This window comes from Otolemur garnettii, unplaced genomic scaffold (assembly GCF_000181295.1).
Source record: "Otolemur garnettii isolate 467f Iridium unplaced genomic scaffold, OtoGar3 scaffold00002, whole genome shotgun sequence".
Classification (NCBI taxonomy): Eukaryota; Metazoa; Chordata; class Mammalia; order Primates; family Galagidae; genus Otolemur; species Otolemur garnettii.
In genome coordinates this window covers 13,379,200-13,397,419 of record NW_003852397.1, presented here as the reverse complement: position 1 = coordinate 13,397,419, position 18,220 = coordinate 13,379,200, and the positions used below count along the sequence as shown (strand labels likewise).

Sequence of the window (18,220 nt, the reverse complement as noted above, 5' to 3'; positions counted from 1 at the left end):
TTTATTTCTTATTTTATTTTATTGAGACACAGTCTATGTTACCTGTGCTAGAGTGCCAAGGCCTCAGCCTACCTCACAGCAACCTCAAACTGTTGGGTTCAAGCGATCCTCCTACCTCAGCCTCCCAAGTAGCTGGGACTACAGATGCCCACAACAACACCTGGCTAACAGACTAATGTTTTAACATTCAAATGCTACAAACAGCCCACTGAGGGCTTGCGTTAGAAAAACAGGCTTATTGTAGAATAACTTTGATAAATGTCCCAATTAATTCTTATCAGTAAGCTTTGGAAGGCAGCATGATAACACCATTTCAAACATGAGGAAACTGGATCAGTGTTATATACCTAGCCAAAGATTGCTCAGTTATTTTGTGACAGATAGGGGTCTGGAACCAAGGCCACTCTGACTCCAAGCCCATGTGTCTTCCTATATTCCATCTGCCCCTCATGGCCTTCAATAGTCCACCACGGAGGACACCAGTGACAGTCAGGGGCACTTTGACTTGGCAGAGTTTATTACAATTAGTATGCACATAACATGTAAACTCCACAAAGTAAACAGTTTATCCTCCACACTAACCAATAACCAACAGGGTCAGCAGTGACCCTCCAGCACCCTCGCTATTTTAACATATATACACTTCACAGAAAGTGATTACCATACACATACAGTTGTAATACATTTCTTAGGGAAAGGATTTTTTTGGTCCATATTTTCTGTCAAAAAACAAAGACACACTTTCCTTTTTGGTAAAAGAGGTTAAATCCCCCACAGTTAACTCACAAAGCAAACTCAGATTAAAAACCTGAACATGAGGTATACCTGGGGTCTAGGACTATTTTAGGATTATAGATATAAACTGGAGGGGGAAATCATTTCTCCCCAAATCAGTTCAGTTCCCATTCATCTCAGTAGCAAAGCTCTTTTTAGACTTGGTCTTAATCATTTCTGTTAGAACACATTTCAAATAACTGTTCTGTTTTTCGGAGGACAATTGGAAGTCACTAAAATGTGCTATTTCTGAAGAAACTCATGAAACGTGTAGTCATCTGACCTCAGCAAAATTTTCAATCTGAGGTACAAAAACACCTGACACAGCAAGTCACACTGCAATTGCTGGGCCACCTTCATTTCAATTAGCTGAGAGTATAGTTTCAGTTGCCCATAAGTCTCAGCGTTCCATTTCACAGGCAGTTTGAAAAGGTAGATTTGTATATGGAGGCTGCCTAGGACCTGCCCGGCCAGGGGGAGGAGAAAGCCAAAAGTGAAGGTCAAGTCCTGGAGCCCATCTCCTTAGGCCTAGCCAGTGGGGTCCTCTGCGAGAGGTGAGGCTGGGCTACCCACACCCAGCACTTCACATCCCCCTCTGAAGTGGAGTCTTAACAGGCAGCCTTGAGGGTGTTGTTTGTTTTTAAATCTACAAATCATAATTGCTAAACAACCACCCACCCTGGTGTGCTTTTCATGCTTCAAGTGATTCATGTCTTCCAAGGGAAGAATGTTAAAAATGCTTTTAGTTCTACTTATCAAAGGAAAGGAAACAAGCCACAGTAACAAGATGACATTTAAACAGACCTGCTGCTAACACAGTATCAGATAATAAATTGGAAAAAAAAATGAACATACTATTAAATACTTTTTGCAACTGCTGCACTTTCCCCCTTAATCTATGTGTAGACCTACAATCTGATAAAGCAAACTTAAGTTACTATAAATCTTGTTAAATAGGATTCTGTACAGATTGCACATTTTATACCAAAGCAGCTTAATATCACAGTTAAGGGAAATGAAAGCCATCCGAACATATTCCTTTTTCTAGTCCAGCAAACACCAACAGACTCTCACCCTAAGGGGCAGAACCAAACTAGTTGCACAGTTGTGTAAACAGCAGGAGGTGGTCTCCAGGACCCTACTGAATCTCACGCGCACCAGCACCCGCGCACACGAGAACCGCAGTCTCCTTCCTTCCAGTGACTTGCACAGCTGACGCTCAGTACCACAGCAGGTTTCTTTCACATTGGGTTCACAAAAGAGCAGTCATGGCGGTCAGGTTGAGGGGTTTGAGGCAGTCTCTGGGAGTTGAATAACCACCATTCATCCCAAGATTCACCAGTGGCTTCTGTGCGTCCCTGCTCTCCCCAAAGCAGCTGCTGGCTTTGGGCTTGTCGTAGCTGGGATTGGCAGGCTTGGCACTCTGCGGCATCTGGTAGTCTCCGGGGCAGAAGCCACCGGAGGACAGGGAGTGCTTGTGGCCCGGCCTGGGCCCGGGGACGCGGTAGCCGCTCCGCGCCGAGAACGTGTGGGCCCGCAGCAGGTGCCGCTCCACAATGGGCGTGGCGTACTCGGGCTCCACGTGGGTCAAGGGCAGCGCGTACTCGTGGCGGCCAGCCCGCTGAGGGCAGTCGTAGTGCCCGCCTGCCTCAGTGGTCGCCCCCGTCTCGGTATCTGTGTCCATGGGCCTGAAGGTGGAGCCCTTCCTCGTGACTGTGCCGGTGCCAATCATGAGAGGATGCTGGTAATCTGAAACCAAACGGTGAGTGCAAAACTGAGCCCTGGGGACCACACCAGAAGAGCTGGGAGGTTGCAGAGGGGATGCTTTACCTACGGCAGCGGTGCCCTGAGGTGTCCCAGGCACCGTGGGAAAGACGACATGTCCAAGTCAGCATAGAGGCCACATGTGTGCTTATGTAAGCACACTGCCTGCTTTAGTAAATCTCCAACGGTCACCTCAACCCAGAGAGGAGACGTTATGTTTTACCCTGGCGTATAGTGGAAAAGCCTCATGGAGGAAGTGGCTCTTGAGATGTTAAATTACCAGGGGGAGGTTAACAAGTAAGGAAAAGAAGGAAAAAACAACCCTGAAAACCGTTTGAGGTGGCCAGAGTATGGAGAAGTTGGTTTCACAGGGTACAAAGACCACAGCAGTAGGTCTCTACAAGGCAGCCGTGAGCGACTCCACTGGTGTGCCAAGGTGTACCAGGCACTGTGGAGGTTATAACTGAGTGTCTCAGGCAGTATTCTCAGATAGCAAGACAGTAATTAATCTTCAAAAGAAAAACCCCATGAGGTAAGGACTGTTACTCCATTTTACAATGGAGGCCACACAGTGGGGGCAATGTTGTCCAGATTCCAGCACACGTTAACCACGCACTACACTGTGGGGAAAGGGCTGGTTGTCTTGCTAGGAAGGTTGGTTACATCTGTAGAAAACTACAGACTGGCACACTTTGGGGGTAACCATGCAGAATGAAGAGGAAAAGAACAAAAAGCGAGAAATAGCTGGGTACGCCGGCTCACTTTGAGAGGGTGAGGCAGAAGGACTGCTTGAGGTGAAGAGTTCAAGACCAGCCTGAGCAATAGTGAGAGCCTGTCACTACAATTTTTATTTTTATTTTTTTAGCCAGGCATGGGGTTGTGTACCAAGAATCTCCAGCTACTTGGGATACTGAAGCAGGACGATGGCTTAAGCCCGGGCGTTTGAGGTTACACTGAGCTAAAACAAGGCCACTGCACTCTGGCCCCAGAAACAGCAAGATCTTGTCTCAAAAACAAAAGCAAAAGCTCTCTGAAGTAAAAAGCAAAGAGAAATACCCATAGAGGTCACCAACTAGGGGAATAAGAAAGGGCACACTTTGGGGACAGCAATCAAAGGAATGTGTTACCTATGACATGTAGAGTATGGGGAAAGAAGAGAGCCAAGCCAGGCAAGCCCAGATGAGACTGGGTGCACAGTCAGGAGACCACTTAGAAAGGGCCAGCACGGAGCACATGTGGGAAGATTTAGGAATGATGGATTCGATTTTGGACACTGAGGAACTGGGGACACTTGCCAGTAGAGGCAACCAGCTGGAAATGATGGATTAGAGACTGAGACAGAAGCCCAGGTGTGAGAAGTGACATGGATACCCATGCAAGGAAAGGCCCTGCTGAAGTCTCCCAGTGGGTGTCACCATTTAGGGGGGAGACTGTGGGTATATGGGGGGGAAGTTGAGAAGGACCTTTCAGGGGGGAAGGAGGAGAGGCTGTATCTGGAGCTGAAAAAAAAAAAATGAAATGAAAGAAAGAACAGAAAAGAGGTCGTCCCTTCACTTCACTCCCAAGAAACAACAGAATGGTTTGGAGATTTGCTCTCACTGTCCATGAAGTGGCTCGAACAACCTTTCCCACTTGGCACCTTTCAGTTCCCAAAGTGCACGTGCATGACCTGGGGAAGAGTCTGGCTTAGTAGGCCCAGGGCACAGCCTGGAAGCCTGCACTGCTAACAAGCTCCCAGGTGATGTGACAGTGCTGGTCCTCGGAGTGCATGTGAGCAGGGAGAACCCAGTGGGGTGCTACTCAGAGCGTGGGCACCAGATACCAACTTATCTCAGAACTGTTTGGAATAGCTCCACAAAGAGATAAGTCCAGAAATAGAGATTCTGTTTTGAAACAATCTGACAAAGTAATTTTATGTTCATTGAATCTAATAAGAAATAATGTAGGTCTTTTTTAAAAACTTCATTATTAATAGTAATTATATTTTACAAAAATATTTGTGCAGATAGATTAGAATTTTTTTTTTTTTTTGGAGACAGAGTCTTACTTTGTCAACCCTGGTAGAGTACTATGGTGTCATAGCTCACAGCAACCTCAGACTCTGAGGCTCAAGCAATTCTCCTGCCTCAGCCTCCCAAGTAGCTGGGACCACAGGCTCCCACCACAATGCCTGGCTATTTTTAGAGGCAGGTTCTCCCTCTTGCTCAAGCTGGTCTCAAACCTATGAGCTCAGGCAATCCACCTGCCTTTGCTTCCCAGAGTGTTAGGATTACAGGCATGAGCCACCATGCCTGGCCTAGAAAAAAAATTTTTTTTAAGAAGGAGCAAAAAGCAAAAAGTAAGTAAATCTTTCACCACAGACAGTTTGGGAAGCTTGACTCCAGATGATGGCTTGTTGGGGACACTGTGGCCATGTTAACCCTGGAAGAGTTCTTCATCTCTTCTTCCTCAAGGGCAGGAGCTGTATTTAATTCGTCTTTCTAGTCCCTGTCTCCTAATGCCTTAATCAAAACTTTGGTAATAAAAATTGATTAAGGGCTTGCAGATATTAGTAGCATTTCAGGGCTATCACTCTGGATGTCATTAGGTCCCCTACAAGTGTAGGAGACTCAGCTGAATGGGGCTTTTCAGTAATATCCCAGTGTCAGTTTATAACTCTGTGTAGCACACAAAAAAACTTAACACATTTCTGATTTGTTGGACCCTCTCTAAACAAAATGATTTTGTCTTATTTCTGTTTCCCTTCCCCTATGAGCGGCACCTCCGACCTAACAGCACAGTCCCACAGGTGTGACACTTACCAGCCATGTCACTTGTGATGAGATCTAATTTTTGTGCCATCTCCTTCTCATTATCATAGCTGATGGTGAACTCGGCAGACTGGCGTCTGGCAAAAGGATATTTAATCTGCTTCCAGCAGTCTGGAATAAAGTTAACATAAAACAAACTGATCTATCAGAAATGTTTTTTTTTTTCATTTTTTTTTTGAGACACGGTCTCACTATGTCACCCTCAGTAGAGTACTGTGGCATCACAGCTCACAGCAACCTCAAACTCTTGGGCTTAAGTGATTCTCTTGCCTCAGCCTCCCAAGTAGCTGGGACTGCAGGTGCCTGCCACAGCACCTGGCTATTTTTTGGTTGTTGTTATAGTTGTCATTGTTGTTTAGCAGGCCTGGGCTGGGTTTGAACCCACTGGCCCTGATGTTTGTGGCCAGTGCCCTACCCATGAGATATGAGTGCCAAGCCTAATATATCAGAAATGTAATGCACATCCCCCCATGACATGTTCCTCAATGAGTCAGAGGTCAGGCCATCTCTTGGCAGGTGACAGTGATAAATGTACAGCCATAGCTCTGCGGGTGTGCATGCTAAAGTCATTAATGACAGAAGCACATTTTATACCAGTGATTTTCAACCAGTGTGCTGTGGCACCCTGCTGTGCCGTGAGAGGCTCTTAGGTATGCTGTGGAAATTTTTAAAGATGATTAATTAAATTATTTCCAGAAGAAGTTCAAAGCACAGTATTCTTTTTTTTAACTCTTTTTTTTTTTTTGGTTTGTTTTATGAGACAGAGCCTCAAGCTGTTGCCCTGGGTAGAATGCTGTGGCATCACAGCTCACAGGAACCTCCAGCTCCTGGGCTTATGCAATTCTCTTGCCTCAGCCTCCCAAGTAGCTGGGACTATAGGCATCCGCCACAATGCCCAGCTATTTTGGTTGTACTGTGTTTCCCCGAAAATAAGACCTACCCCCAAAATAAGCCCTAGCAGGATTTCTATGCATTTGTTAAATATAAGCCCTACCCCAATAATAAGACCTAGTGATGGGCGTGGCTATGCAGATACATACCATGCATTTCAGCCAGCAGTAAGGAAGACTGGAATACCTTTTATCTGCCACAGCTCCTTTCTCTGAGCTATTCGCACTTGAGTGGGTGCATGTGGTAACCACGGTCACAGGCATCCTATTGTGCACATGCGAATGGCTAGGGGAAAGGAGTTCACGCATCACTAGCACCAGCCCCACCAACAAGGTTGGCTCCCCCTGTCAGGTTCCAGAAGATGATGACGTAACTGTATTTGAATAAATGTAGATTGTTGTATTATACATAATAAAAATAAGACATCCCCTGAAAATAAGCCCTAGTGTGTCTTCTTGAGAAAAAATAAATATAAGACAGTGTCTTATTTTCGGGGAAACACAGTAGTTCTCATTGTTGTTTGGCAGGTTTGGGCTGGATTCAAACCCGCCAGCTCTGGTGTATGTGGCTGGTGCCTTCCTGCTTGAGCTACAGGCGCTGAGCCTACTCTTTCTTTGGATCCACCTAATGTAAGTGTGTCATGGAAGTTGAACTATAGGTTCAAGTGTGCTGTGAACACTGCTCTATACCAACTATGCTTTTCACTGGGCCTTTAAAATCTATTATGTCCCCATAAAGTATCAGATTCTTCCTATGTGTGACCATCTGGGCACGGTTTCCCATGATCTGAACACAGCATCCATGACACAGAGGAGACTACCAAGTCCCAAGTGGTGTCTGAGACATGCCAGAAGCCCCACCCTTCCCCTCACTCTGAACCATGCCTAACTTGTTGCTTGAGCGTCCTGTGGCTCTCTGAAACCTGCACATATGTGTCTTAAAGGCTCTCTGAAACCTGCACATAAGCACTGTCTGGTGCTTTCCTCACTTTCCCACAGTGGAAAATCCAGTGAAGGCCCGCAGATGCTGAGAGCCCTGGACCACATTCAGTTCCCACATGGGGCTTTTGCAACTTCTCCTGATGACTGACAGTGTAGTGGCCTAAACTCCAGTGGCCAAAAGGTAAAAAAAAGAATGTTGACAAATGACGGGGATGAAGATAATGTTGAACAAAAGTCAGTTGGCCATGAAAATTCAGAATTAAAATAATGAGACAGGTACAATAAAATCCCTTCCTTGCAGAACTGCTAACTTAGAAGCTATAGAGCTTATGTTTTCTTAATCAAATGAAGTGTGAGCCACCAGCCTCCTCACCCTTTCAATCAGCAGACCCTGCCCCATCCTCAAAGACAGGATAGAACTGTAGATAGAGCTTTCAACCAACCTGTTTGCTGAGCCTCCGTGGATCCATATGGATTTCCTTTCTTCTTCTTCCTATGAAGACAAAAAGTTCTAAATATTTATAAGCCAGTATATCTGCCTCTCTCTCCCTATATAATATGAGGATCATAATAGTACTGATCTCATTGGGCTGATATGAGGATTAAATGAGACAGCTGCCAGGTGCTTGGAAACCCATATGAATATGTAGAATTATATATAAGTGTATCTCACTTATAAGAGAGGTGAGAATGTTTTCACTAGAAGAATATGTACTAATTTTATTAGAAATCAATATAATATTGTTTTATTCTCTCTCACTAGCTCATGCAGTCCACAAAATCTTAAATCAATTCCTCATGACCACATGCTCTCACTTTATCTTTTTACTATACTAAAACTGTGGGTGTTCTTAAAACCATTTAACACTAACACATTACCCTAAGACATGCTTTAATCTATGAATATTAACCTGAAGCTTAAACACCAGAGATTTTAGACCTTTTCTCACTTTGATCAGAAATGATTCTTCCTTCTATTTGCACTAACCCACACATTTATGAGTTCCAAAGTTGTTTAAAATATAAAAAAAGAAAACTGAAAAATACTTCTTGCTTTTGTTTACAGTCAACACCTAACATTTGTTAAACATGGAGTTTGGGATTCTGGAAGAGACTTGGCACTTAACCAGATAAATTTTATTGTATACATGAAAGACTGAGGCTTGGGGAGATGAATGACTGGGCTGCTTGATGAGATGGGTGAGACCAGAACTCGGGCCTCCCCTAAATCCCCATTCTAATACTCCTTCCAGTTTGTGGGTGGGAGAAACATGGATACCTCAAAAGAAATATATTGGTTCCAGCAGCCTCAAACTCTTGCCTTAGCTTCTTGAGTAGCTCAGATTACAGGCCTGCACTACCACATCCAGCTACTTTTTCTATTTTTAGTAGAAAGGGGGGATCTCGTTTTTGCAGAGGCTGGTCTCGAACTCCTGAGCTCAAAAAATCTACCCACCTCGATCTCCAGGAATGCTAGGATTACAGGTGTGAATCACCACACCAAACCACCAGTTAAGTCTTTATCAAAGGTTTCTAGATGACAAGAACAGCTTATAAAGTAATATTTGATCATTTCTACTCCTACCTAACATGCTTTTGAAATAACCATTAATAACTGGATGTAGTGGCTCATGCCTGTAATCCTAGCACTTTTGGAGGCTGAAGCAGGAGGATCACTTAGGAGCAACCTGGACAACATAGCAAGACCCCATCTCTACAAAAAAAATTTAAAAATTAGCTGGGTGTAGTGGCACATGCCTGCAGTCCCAGCTACTTGGGAGGGCAAGGTGGGAAATTCATGAGCCCAAGAATCTGAGGTTGCAGTGAGCTGTAATCCAGACACTGCACTCCAAGCCTGAGTGATGAAGTAAGACCCTGTTTCTATAAATAAATAAAAAAAATAGAATAAATATCTGTTAACATTTTCTCTTGAAAGAGGTTGTGCTGCTTTTCTATACATGGATATCTGAAGAGTAGATTTTTGTGTGTCAAATTTTGATTGTTTGCAATTTTAAAATGTAAAGTCACGTACTTTCTAAAGGATGCAAAGATCCCCATTCCAACAATCAGCAGGGCGAGAAAGACCACCAAGGGCACAGCCACAGTTGTCACCTTTATCATGTTTATTCCTAAAGAAGGAGGAGAACAACCTGTTATGACATAAATGACCAGCAACCAGATTTCCCGATCCAAACTGTATATTGACTTGGAAAGTCCTTAGCTATTTAATACATGGGGAATATGAATACATCCTAGACATTTACTGACATTAGAAAGCAAAAAGAAAGGATTCAAAACCTGGCCAATGTTTAGAAAAATAAAATGTATCTTCCCCTCCTCTCCCAAAGGCAGCTTCCAGTGTTCCTCAGAGATTATCATTTACCATGAGCTTGTTGCTTGGCCTATATTAGATTCCGAACATCAGAATCAAAGGCCCACCCAGCCAGAAACTATTCAGAAAGGTAAATGATTTAAGTACAGTTTGGAGCTACTATTTTGGCTCAAGCAACCAGCTTCCCCAGACAGTGGGCAGGTCGGGGCCTGTACCCTAACAGCAGCCTGGGGAGCCCGAGATTCTCATCACCAGAGCTCTGGGACTGCAGACCAACAAGAAATGCAGCCTTATGACCGCAAAGAGCATTTCCACCGTATTGCACGAAGCACCACACCATGTTCTCCTCCAACCCTTTCTGCGCTAAAAAGGGAAGTCATTTTATCAGTCCCTGAATCAGGCTCTGTGTAGAAACTATGCAAACTAAGGAGAAATATTGACTCTTTACCTTTCTGTGATCCCTAAGAAGAAAATAAAGGAATGACCAGAAGTAGAAAAGTGTAGTTCACAAAGAGGAGGAAAATGAATTTAGATGACAACAAACTTTATGTAGATAACAGCAAGGTTTATTTACAAGAGTGAACATTTAGGAAAAACCTAACAACTTAGACATCTAACAGGAGGGGAATGGTCCAGATATTAATCATTACGTCTGTCAACGAATAACACTGGAAAATGCTCATAATCGTGTACAATGTTAAATGAAAAACACGTGCCACAGAGCAGAATATATGACATGCTGCCATTTTTGTCTTTAAGTTAGAAATGTAATAGTTGACTAGATACAGTGGGATGTGGTGGTCATCCACAACTGGTGATTTATGGATGATTGTTTTTCCTTATTTTATATTTTTCTAATCTTCTCAAATTTTATCAAATTCATATGTCAAGTATTTTATCTTCTGAAAAAAGAAGTGTGCTTTTTATGTTCATCATTTAGACAAAGTATACACTTACATGTGCTGAGTTCAGAAAGTATAAAAAGGTAGGGAATGGAAGGTTTCCCTCCGACCTCTGCTCCTCCTCCACAGGAAGCCAAATTCTATTTCTTGACATTCTTCTAGATATACCAGAATGAATATTCATTCTTTCTTTCATTCCTTCTTTTTACACATGGTAGCGTGCTACACAGATTTGTTGTATACCTTCTTTTTTTTAGCTTTCTATATTACTCATGCATTTTCTTTTATGGCTACAGAGTATTCATTACCTTGATGAGCTCATATTTTATTTTTCCATGTATTTACCTCATGTTTGAAGGGCATATCAGTTTGTTTCTAAACTTTTTCTACTTTACAATAGTGCAATGAATAGCTGTGGACATCTCTCTCTCTTTTTTGTTTCTTTGAGACAAGAGTCTCAGTTGCCTTGGGGTTGAGTGCTGTAGTGTCATAGATCACAGCCACCTCAAACTCTTGGGCTTCAGTGATTCTCTTGCCTCGGCCTCCCCAGTAGCTGGAACTACAGGTACATACCACAACGTCTGGCTATGTTTTTAGAGACACAGTCTCACTCTTGCTCAAGCTGGTCTCAAACTCCCGAGCTCAAGCAATCTACCTGCCTCAGCCTCCCAGAGTGCTAGGATTACAGCCACCAGACCCGGCCCTACATATATCATTTTACATATGTGAAAAATACCTCCAGACCATCTGCCTCTTGCATTTATGTGACAGAGAAAAACAAATTTCATTGAAAGTCACTATTGAGATGTCAGTTATGCTTCTTAAGAAACCACAAAACAATAATTGCTCTACCTCTGGGCTGTTCCTTTGAAGGGATGAACTTTGTGATTGTCTCATCTTTTTTTTCAGTTGAAACACCAGTGTTGGGACTTGTTTGTTGCCACACCAATGAATCATTACCTGAGAGAGAAGGGATGTCGAAAAAAATCACATTAGTGACAACAATACATAAAAGGAGATGACCAACTTGAGTAACTCACTGACTTGCCTTGGGCCCCACCTTGTGTAATTTGGCAACCAATGAGCTCCACTTTCAAGGCTATTCTCTGGTGCCATGTCTTGGGGACAACCCGCACATATCTGGCCACGATGGGAGGGATGAAATTGTTCTGCACTGGGTCCTGGAAGTTGGAGTTACCCTGAAACACCTACAGAAAGAAGTTACTTTTACCTGAAGGTTCCTTTAGTTAATTTTAGGTTTTTATCATCCCACTCGTATCTGATTATATGAAACCAGAATAAAGATTCTATGTCCATTGCAGTTTTGTAGACACTCTTGATACTGAAAGACAAGCTTGGCTTTGTAAACAAAGGCCAAGTTATCTAACTAAGATGGTGCTGCTAATCTGTTTTCTCCTTTAAATTTCAGCTTGGATGAAGAAGCTAACATTGCCCTTTTGTATCACTTGGCCTTGATATTCCTACGTTAACCTGGTGCTACTGACAAGCAACCTCAGAAGCACAAGTCTTCAGCTCTCACTTCTGCTGTCCCCTTCGTAACTCTCATTGCTACCACACTTACACCGAAGCAACCCCCTGCAAGCTACCGACTTTCAGTTTCCAAGAAAATGACAAGTGTCTCACTCCTGAATGAGAAAAGAATTAAATCACAACAATCTCATAAGGTTTTTATTGGTATATTTCTTATATGCTCAAGGAAGCACCAGTATTGTCTTTTATTAATGGCATATTTAACGTAAACACGCAGATGAAAACATACAGAGGCCTGCTGTCCTCCTACTCATTTCCTTTCCCCAAGAATTTCTCTTACCTTTTCTTCATTGTTTATAGTTCCCTTATAGGTCCTCCACTTGGAGTTATTTTTGAAGTTTATCACGAAACTCTTAACATAAAAGTTGAAATTTGATTGTGTTGATCCAGCAGTCCTAATTCCTTTTAACAAAACATGATTTCTAGGTTACTTTTATTTATAGGTTGAGTTTTTTAAATGTTATATATAATATGTATTATAATTTCAAGTGTTCCCCCCACCGCAATCCCATTGGAAATCTCAGATCATTTTACAGGCCAGCTTTTAGTAGCTGCATTCAGAAACCCATTCACACATCAGTGTCTTCATGCTGACAGTACACTGTCCATAATGGTAAGGTTTCACCATATGGTCTCTAATCTATACAGCCACATTTCCAACCTCTACACGGGTTCTTTTCACAGAGACAATGTGAAGATTTGTTGTATTTTAAAAAGATTTCAAGTACTTGGAGGGTGAAGAGAGGGGCCCCTAGGTAAACTGAGAGCATAATTCCAACCGCAAGTCCTTTCGCAATCATGTGATTTTTCTGCACCTGTTATTTTCTTTTTCTCTCCCAAATCTATCTCCAGCCACTCTCGTTGTCTGCGGTTGCTGCTGCTGTCTCCTGAGGCCCACGATGGGCCTTGGTCCTGAAGTCGGGCTTGGCCAGGAGACCAGTGAATTTGTTCCCCACTCTCATTGACCCACTGCCAAGAGGAAGAAGCTCTGATTTGCTTGTCAGGTTCCAGACTCAAGGATCTGCTGCAACCTAGGAAAAAAGGCAGTGAAACATTTCAGATGTGGGCATAAAGTGAAGGCAAAAAAGACACTCGCTGCATTTCTTTCCATTCCGGTATCAAATCAAGTGTTTATCAGTTTAACGGCCTGGGACTTGATTCATTTAAGCTACAGTATCTTGAAATTTCTGCTGCTTTTCTTTTTACTAGACCCCAAAGTCATATCTCCTATAAGTGACACCTCTTTGTCCCCACTGTAGATTTTCTTTTCTAACCCTCTAAATTAACTCTGATTTCAACAAAACACTCTCTGCCTTGAAGGTTTAGAATGCTGAATTTCTCGCTTTAATGAATTTAGAATCAGAGGGGAACTCCATCCTTTCTGTACCCTTGAAAAGAAGATATATCCAGGTCCTTTGAGAATGGGTAATTTGTACCCTACTTTGATCCTCAGGACTTTACTTGGTTTTACGGTACTCCTCCATTTTTCCATGGACTGTTCTTCCCTAAGACTCTGGGTATTTTAAGGCAATGATAATTTGGCTAAAAACAGTAATTAAAAACAAACAAAGAGACCAAACAAAAAGATAACTCTTGGGTGGTGCCTGTGGGTCAATGGGTAGGGTGCTGGCCCCACATTCCGAGGGTGGCAGGTTTAAAACCTGGCCCTGGCCAAACTGCAGCAAAAAATAGCTGGGCGTTGTGGAGGGCGCCTGTAGTCCCAGCTACTCAGGAGGCTGAGGCAAGAGAATCGCCTAAGCCCAGGAGCTGGAGGTTGCTGTGAGCTGTGATGTCACAGCACTCTACTGTGACGATAAAGTGAGACTCTGTCTCAAAAAAACAACCAAACAAAACAAAATAAAAAAACCTAAGGCTTGATAAGTTTGTCATGAATCAAAAGAAACAAAAAACCTCCTTGAGACCCTCATGAACCTTATGAACCATCTTCTGAAACACACATTTAATTTCTTATTATAGAAGAACATGCGTGATGGACCCAAGCGACCCTCCCTGGGAATGCCACAGGCAGAGCCAGCCACAGGGCACCCTGGCAGCTGCCAGGAAAGTGGTATGTAGGATGGCCCGGATTTGTGCTCAGAGGCAGGCTGGTAAAACAGGCTCCAGAAACGCTGAAGCTGCAAACGCTGTGAGATGTGTTTTCTCAGTGCAGTCCAATGGCAGGTTTTGCCCTTGCTTACTAATTGTAGTAGGGTCACTGTACAAAATTACAGAATTTTCAGGGCCATTTTCTTTGAAAAGGAGAGAAATTAGCATTAAAAAAGGATATTCCTGGACTGTGCCATTAAAACCATAGTCACGTAACAATGTAAGTGGTATCCCTGGAGAGTTTGGTCTCTGGTTCCCAGACAAAAGTCAGTGACAGATGATAAATGAAGCAGGCAGATTCCTAGACAAAGGTGTGGCTCTCCTCGGGGGCTACAGGACCCAGGTCAAGAATCACCTCAACACTGGAGCTCGTGAACCACCTAAGCCACTATTTCTCTCCAGACAAAAGATAGCAATGATTGAAACGGAATCACAGTGCACATCTCCAGGGAAGTATTTGGGGGAAGGAGGAAGAACCAATAGTTTTTCTCCTTTAAGCTTATGGTTATATTAGTTAAATACCTAAGTGAAACATTCTGGGTGTTATAAGCTTTTATACGCTTTAGATTCCTTCTGAATTCTATCTTGGCATACAAGGCAAGAAAAAAAAAAAAAACCAAACAGAAACCCCTTCTCAATAATTTCCACCAAAGAAGCCTCAATCATAAATTAGAATGCACTTCTAGGGTGTCTGTGGCCCCAGACAGCTCTCTACAAGCTGGAAATTTCCTTGAAGGCTTTTATCTTTAAAAGTCCAAGAATTTCGTCTTCTGCCGTATGTCTGAGAGACGTCGTAAACCATTTGTAAAACAGAGACTGCTTCTGCTGTGCTTTTCCCTCTTTGAGGTTGAAAAAACTCAACCAACTAGACATAAGGATTCATTCTCATTGCAGTATGTCAGATAAGGATCATTCTAAAAAATAATCACACAAATGTGCTATGATTAGGATCAAAGCACTCAGTATTATTTCCCACTTTTCCTAATTCTTTTGTTCCTAGTGTAACATAAATGTTAACAGTCGGCTTCACCTCATTGTCCTTGTAAGTCACTGACAATGGTCAAAAAAAATACTGGGGTGAAGGTGGAGGTACAGGAAATGTAAGAGAACAATTCTGGAACTTGCTGGTTTTCCTATAGTGCAAATCATTTAGCAGAATACAACCAATTTGGCTGCCTACAGTGAGACTCCTGTAGCAAACTGGTTTCTTTCTGTCACTGGCCATCACGCCTCCTCTGAGCATTTTCACTAAGAACCATGTTTTTAAACTTTAAATTTATACCAGTATTCTATAAGTCGGTGATTTCTCAGAACCCTTCTCAGAATCCCCTGGTGAGGAAGCCTGGAGAAGTTACCATTTTTTCTCAAAGTTGACCTTTGAGATCTTGACGGGCCTGTATCTGGGTCCTGCCAAGACTTCTCCAGCAGGTTTTCAGGGAGTCCACCAACCACCCCAAACTCTAATCACTGAAGAAGGTAGCTTTGAAGGGAAAACCAGGATCAAATCTCTTGCAAGATCAGTAAAACAGAAATGACAGTTCCTCTGGGGTCTACATAAGTGGTGGTGGTTGAAACAAACTTCTGAGTGAATTACAATCTCTAGGTTCTTTCTGGTCAACAAGATAGGAAATGGAATTATTATTATCTTTTTTTTTTTTTTTTTGCAGTTTTTGGCTGGGGATGAGTTTGAACCTGCCACCCCCGGCATATGGGGCTGGCGCCCTATTCCTTTGAGCCACAGGTACCGCCTAGAAAATGGAATTTAACCAGAAGGCAAGTGAAGGCTACATGATCACCTGATAGTTTTAAAGTTAAGAATTAGGATCTTCAGTATGAATTCACAGCCTCCCCTTTTCACTGTCATACATAAAACAATGTTAGATATCTCATATTTTAAATTTGAGTGTATTGGTGTGACACAATTCCTAAATCAGCACCTCCTTTTTCTCAAAGTTTAAGCTATTTTCCTGTTTTATATAACTAACCTCCCATTATTTCACACCATAAATATAGAAGGGGGGCTCAGAATCAGGAACAAAACATTAATTTTCAATGTCTTATACAAGAATTTTAAATTTAAAGAGATGTTATTTAACAGACTCCTTCCTTGAATCAAGTTCCCAGTTTAAAAAGTAATGGTGTTCAATCTGAGAACAGCTCAAACTAAGTTAATCAATTTTCTATTATCTCATGCACTCAAATTTCTCTAAAATTGTTTCCTAAAATAAGGTGGCACTTCCCATTTGAGCCCTTTTGAAGTTTTATGTTACATTGACCTCTTTGAACAACTAAGAACTGTTCAGGGAAGACGCTTGAGTTTGAGTTTGAAATAACCTGTGACCAATCCAGGTTAATGTAAAACATCTACCTAATAAAACAGTGAAAAGCAAAGAAATTTAATGCAGACTTCATTCTCATTCCTGAGGTAGAATCTATGAACTCTCAATTTCTAATGCTGGAAATTGTTACAAGCAAGCCTTTTAAAGATTATTTTTTAAAAAGGGATAGTATTACCTTTGCCAAAAATGGATAATCTGAATGTAATCAACAGGAACATGGAAGCAACCCAAATTGATAGGCATTGTAAAAAATAACTGTTCAGGACTCTAAAAGGTAAGGAAAGACTGAGGAGTGGTGACAACAATGCTTCATGACCCTAGTGAATTCTACATGAGAAAAGGGACATTAACATTTGTTTTGAATAGTCTGTTACTTCAGTCTCATAAATAAAAACCCAGAATTCCCCCACTTATACTAAAAAATATGTATACTAAGCAAAGTATGATACTTACTGATTTTTTGGCCAGCTTTAGCATGTATGCTCTCAAAAGTCAATATATAGGTAATTAATCCAAAAAAATCATGTAAGTTTAAAAGTGAAATTCATGTTTAAAAATATCTCTGAAAACATTTTTTCCTTTTTTTTAGAGATGGAGTCTCATTCTATTGCCCTCGGCAGAGTCCTGTGGGGTCACAGCTCACAGCAACCTCCAGCTCTTGGGCTTAGGCGATTCTCTTGCCCCAGCCTCCCAAACAGCTGGGACTACAGGCGCCCACCACAACACCCGGCTATTTTTTTTGTTGCAGTTTGGCCAGGGCTGAGTTTGAACCCACCACCCTCAATATATGGGGCTGGTGCCCTACTCACTGAGCCACAGGGGCTGCCCAACATTTTTTTCTTAAAAACATATATTTTTTAAAGTGAAATTGTTACATTTTCAGCATTTCTATTTTCTGGTTGTTTCAAGAGTATTTTGAAAAGAAGAGTAAGTATCTTAACTCAGCCATACACACATAAATACAGTACATTCTTCTAGTTGATGCTTGAATTATAATACATGATAGACAGATGAATGATAATCTCACCTCATCTATTTTGGCTCTCTCACTGTCACTGAGATCAAAGGCTTATTTTTTCTGGTTACTGTGCAAGCTGGTGTAGGTATTCACGTTTTTTACAGTGCATTTTGTTACCAAGAATGTGGATTATAAAAATGCCCAAAGCATATAAACCAAATATTTAAAATGAAATTGACATGAGGGTGAACCATTAAAAATTAACTGCATAATGATGAAAACTATACAACTTCCACATATTCACTGGGGTTAATATAATCACATTCCAGGTATGGCCATTCTAGCACAGCTTATAAACACTAATGCCAGAAAACATTATTCTTTTTCAAAACATACCTCCATACTCAAAATTGTGATAGTTTTGACTCTAAAAATTCCTTGGCAGTGGGTTTTTAACAATTAGTTGATTAATGAAAATTTTCAAGGTGGATAAACAAAACGATTCCCCTTTTTCTGCCACACATATAATCATTAGAAGCTCCCATACATGGGGATTGTAGGAGGTATTCCAAAACATGCATTACTTCCCTGCTGAATTTTAGCCAGCATTCCCCTTTACCACTGGCGCAGCATCACCGTGGATCCTTGGGATCCTGCCTGGGCGGGGCCCTCCCTCCAGAGTCATGCCAGAGCCTGTGGTCATGCCACAGCTTGCAAAGGTACCACCCACCCTTTCTCCCTCCCTGGGAGCTGGGCACACAGGAACACCCACTCTCTAAACTCTGGCCACATAAAGACAAACCACTTCGGCCTCTTCCTCCAGCAATCTTTGGGGAGGTTCAAAATGACCAA

At 42.2% G+C, this 18,220-nt stretch overlaps 1 protein-coding gene across 1 annotated transcript; it reads right to left on the bottom strand.

Moving 5' to 3' along the window:
* Positions 1-484: 484 nt before the first annotated feature.
* Positions 485-13,021, bottom strand: DCBLD1 (discoidin, CUB and LCCL domain containing 1; the record flags this gene model as incomplete). Its single annotated transcript, XM_023512561.1, has 8 exons — positions 485-2,523; positions 5,340-5,459; positions 7,624-7,673; positions 9,213-9,309; positions 11,267-11,374; positions 11,475-11,622; positions 12,246-12,367; positions 12,781-13,021. Coding segments are annotated over 8 exons (1,383 nt in total), but the record flags the coding sequence as incomplete, so codon positions are not given.
* Between the last annotated feature and the right edge of the window lie 5,199 nt (positions 13,022-18,220).